A 1,141-nucleotide genomic window follows, 5' to 3' on the forward strand; every position below is an offset into this window, starting at 1 on the left:
TCCGCGTCCGGCGCGGGCGCCTCGGCGCGCGGCAGCGGGTTGTACTCCACCGCGACCTGCGCGCGACTCACACGGTGACGCGCTCAAGTCGACGTCGACGGAGCCGACGGTCGGACGATTCGCGCGCGCTCGTCGAGCGCTCCGCGGCGCGCGCGAGCCGACGACCCCCGCGTCGAAGTCGGCTCGAAGGCGCGCGGACCGTCGCCTTCTCGAGCGTGAGGCACCGGGGCACCGTCGCCGCGAGGAGCTCGACGGCCTCGAGGCCCATGCCGCAGTTGTAGAAGACGAGCTCCGTGACCGTGAGGTGGAGCGGCAGCACGCCTGCGCGCGCGGCGCGGGTCCGGCGGCGGCCCCCGGGTGCGATGCGCCGCGCGGCGGCGCGCAGCTCAGGCACTTGGCGGTGCCGACGTCGACGACGTGGTTGCGGACGCCGACGCGCGAGTTCTCGGCCTTCTCCTCGCCCTCGTCGCCCTCGGCCTTGTCGCCGGGCTTGGCGATGGCCACGGCCCCGACCTTGGGGTGCGCGACGACCTGGAGGAGCTGCACGAAGGCCGCGTAGTCCTCGGCGAAGGTGCCCCCGGGCTTGTAGGCGGCGATCTCCTTCGACACGCTCTCGAGGCTCACGCCCTCGTTGTCGTCGGCGCGCCAGAACGGCGCCAGCTCCGCGAGCGTCGTGGGCGTCGCCATGGTGGGTGCGCCTGCCCCTCGTCTAGGCAAAAACCGGGGCACCACAGATACACGCACGAGCTTGCAAGCTAGCAATCAAATCGTTTTGGCACAGAAGTCTGGGGTTTGTTTGTTTATTTATTTATTTATTTATTTATTTATTTATTTATTTATTTATTTATTTATTTATTTAAAAATACAAAAAGTCTGGGTGTAGTATTACCCCAGACTTCTGTGTCAAAACGCGCGCTAGTAGACGATGTCTTACTAGTTCCGGGGGATACGGGGAACCCCGGAGGACGCGTGGGCACACGCGTGGTGTTCCTGTGCCGCGCGGGTGGTGCAGTGCGCGACGGCAGGTTGACGACGGTGCCACGTGTATTCGCTTTCGCCTGGGCGTGGGGTTATCGATGTTTCGGTGTTATAGGAGCTCGTATGTAATGATGGTTGCGGAAATTGGACGCTGGTCTTTGCA

General features: G+C 64.1%; 1 protein-coding gene across 1 annotated transcript; it reads right to left on the reverse strand.

Annotated features, from left to right (window-relative positions):
- Nucleotides 1–199: 199 nt before the first annotated feature.
- Nucleotides 200–687, reverse strand: AURANDRAFT_68930 (hypothetical protein; the record flags this gene model as incomplete). Its single annotated transcript, XM_009044665.1, has 2 exons — nt 200–289; nt 409–687. Coding segments are annotated over 2 exons (369 nt in total), but the record flags the coding sequence as incomplete, so codon positions are not given.
- Between the last annotated feature and the right edge of the window lie 454 nt (nt 688–1,141).

The sequence above is a fragment of the Aureococcus anophagefferens genome (genome assembly GCF_000186865.1).
Source record: "Aureococcus anophagefferens unplaced genomic scaffold AURANscaffold_624, whole genome shotgun sequence".
Classification (NCBI taxonomy): Eukaryota; class Pelagophyceae; order Pelagomonadales; family Pelagomonadaceae; genus Aureococcus; species Aureococcus anophagefferens.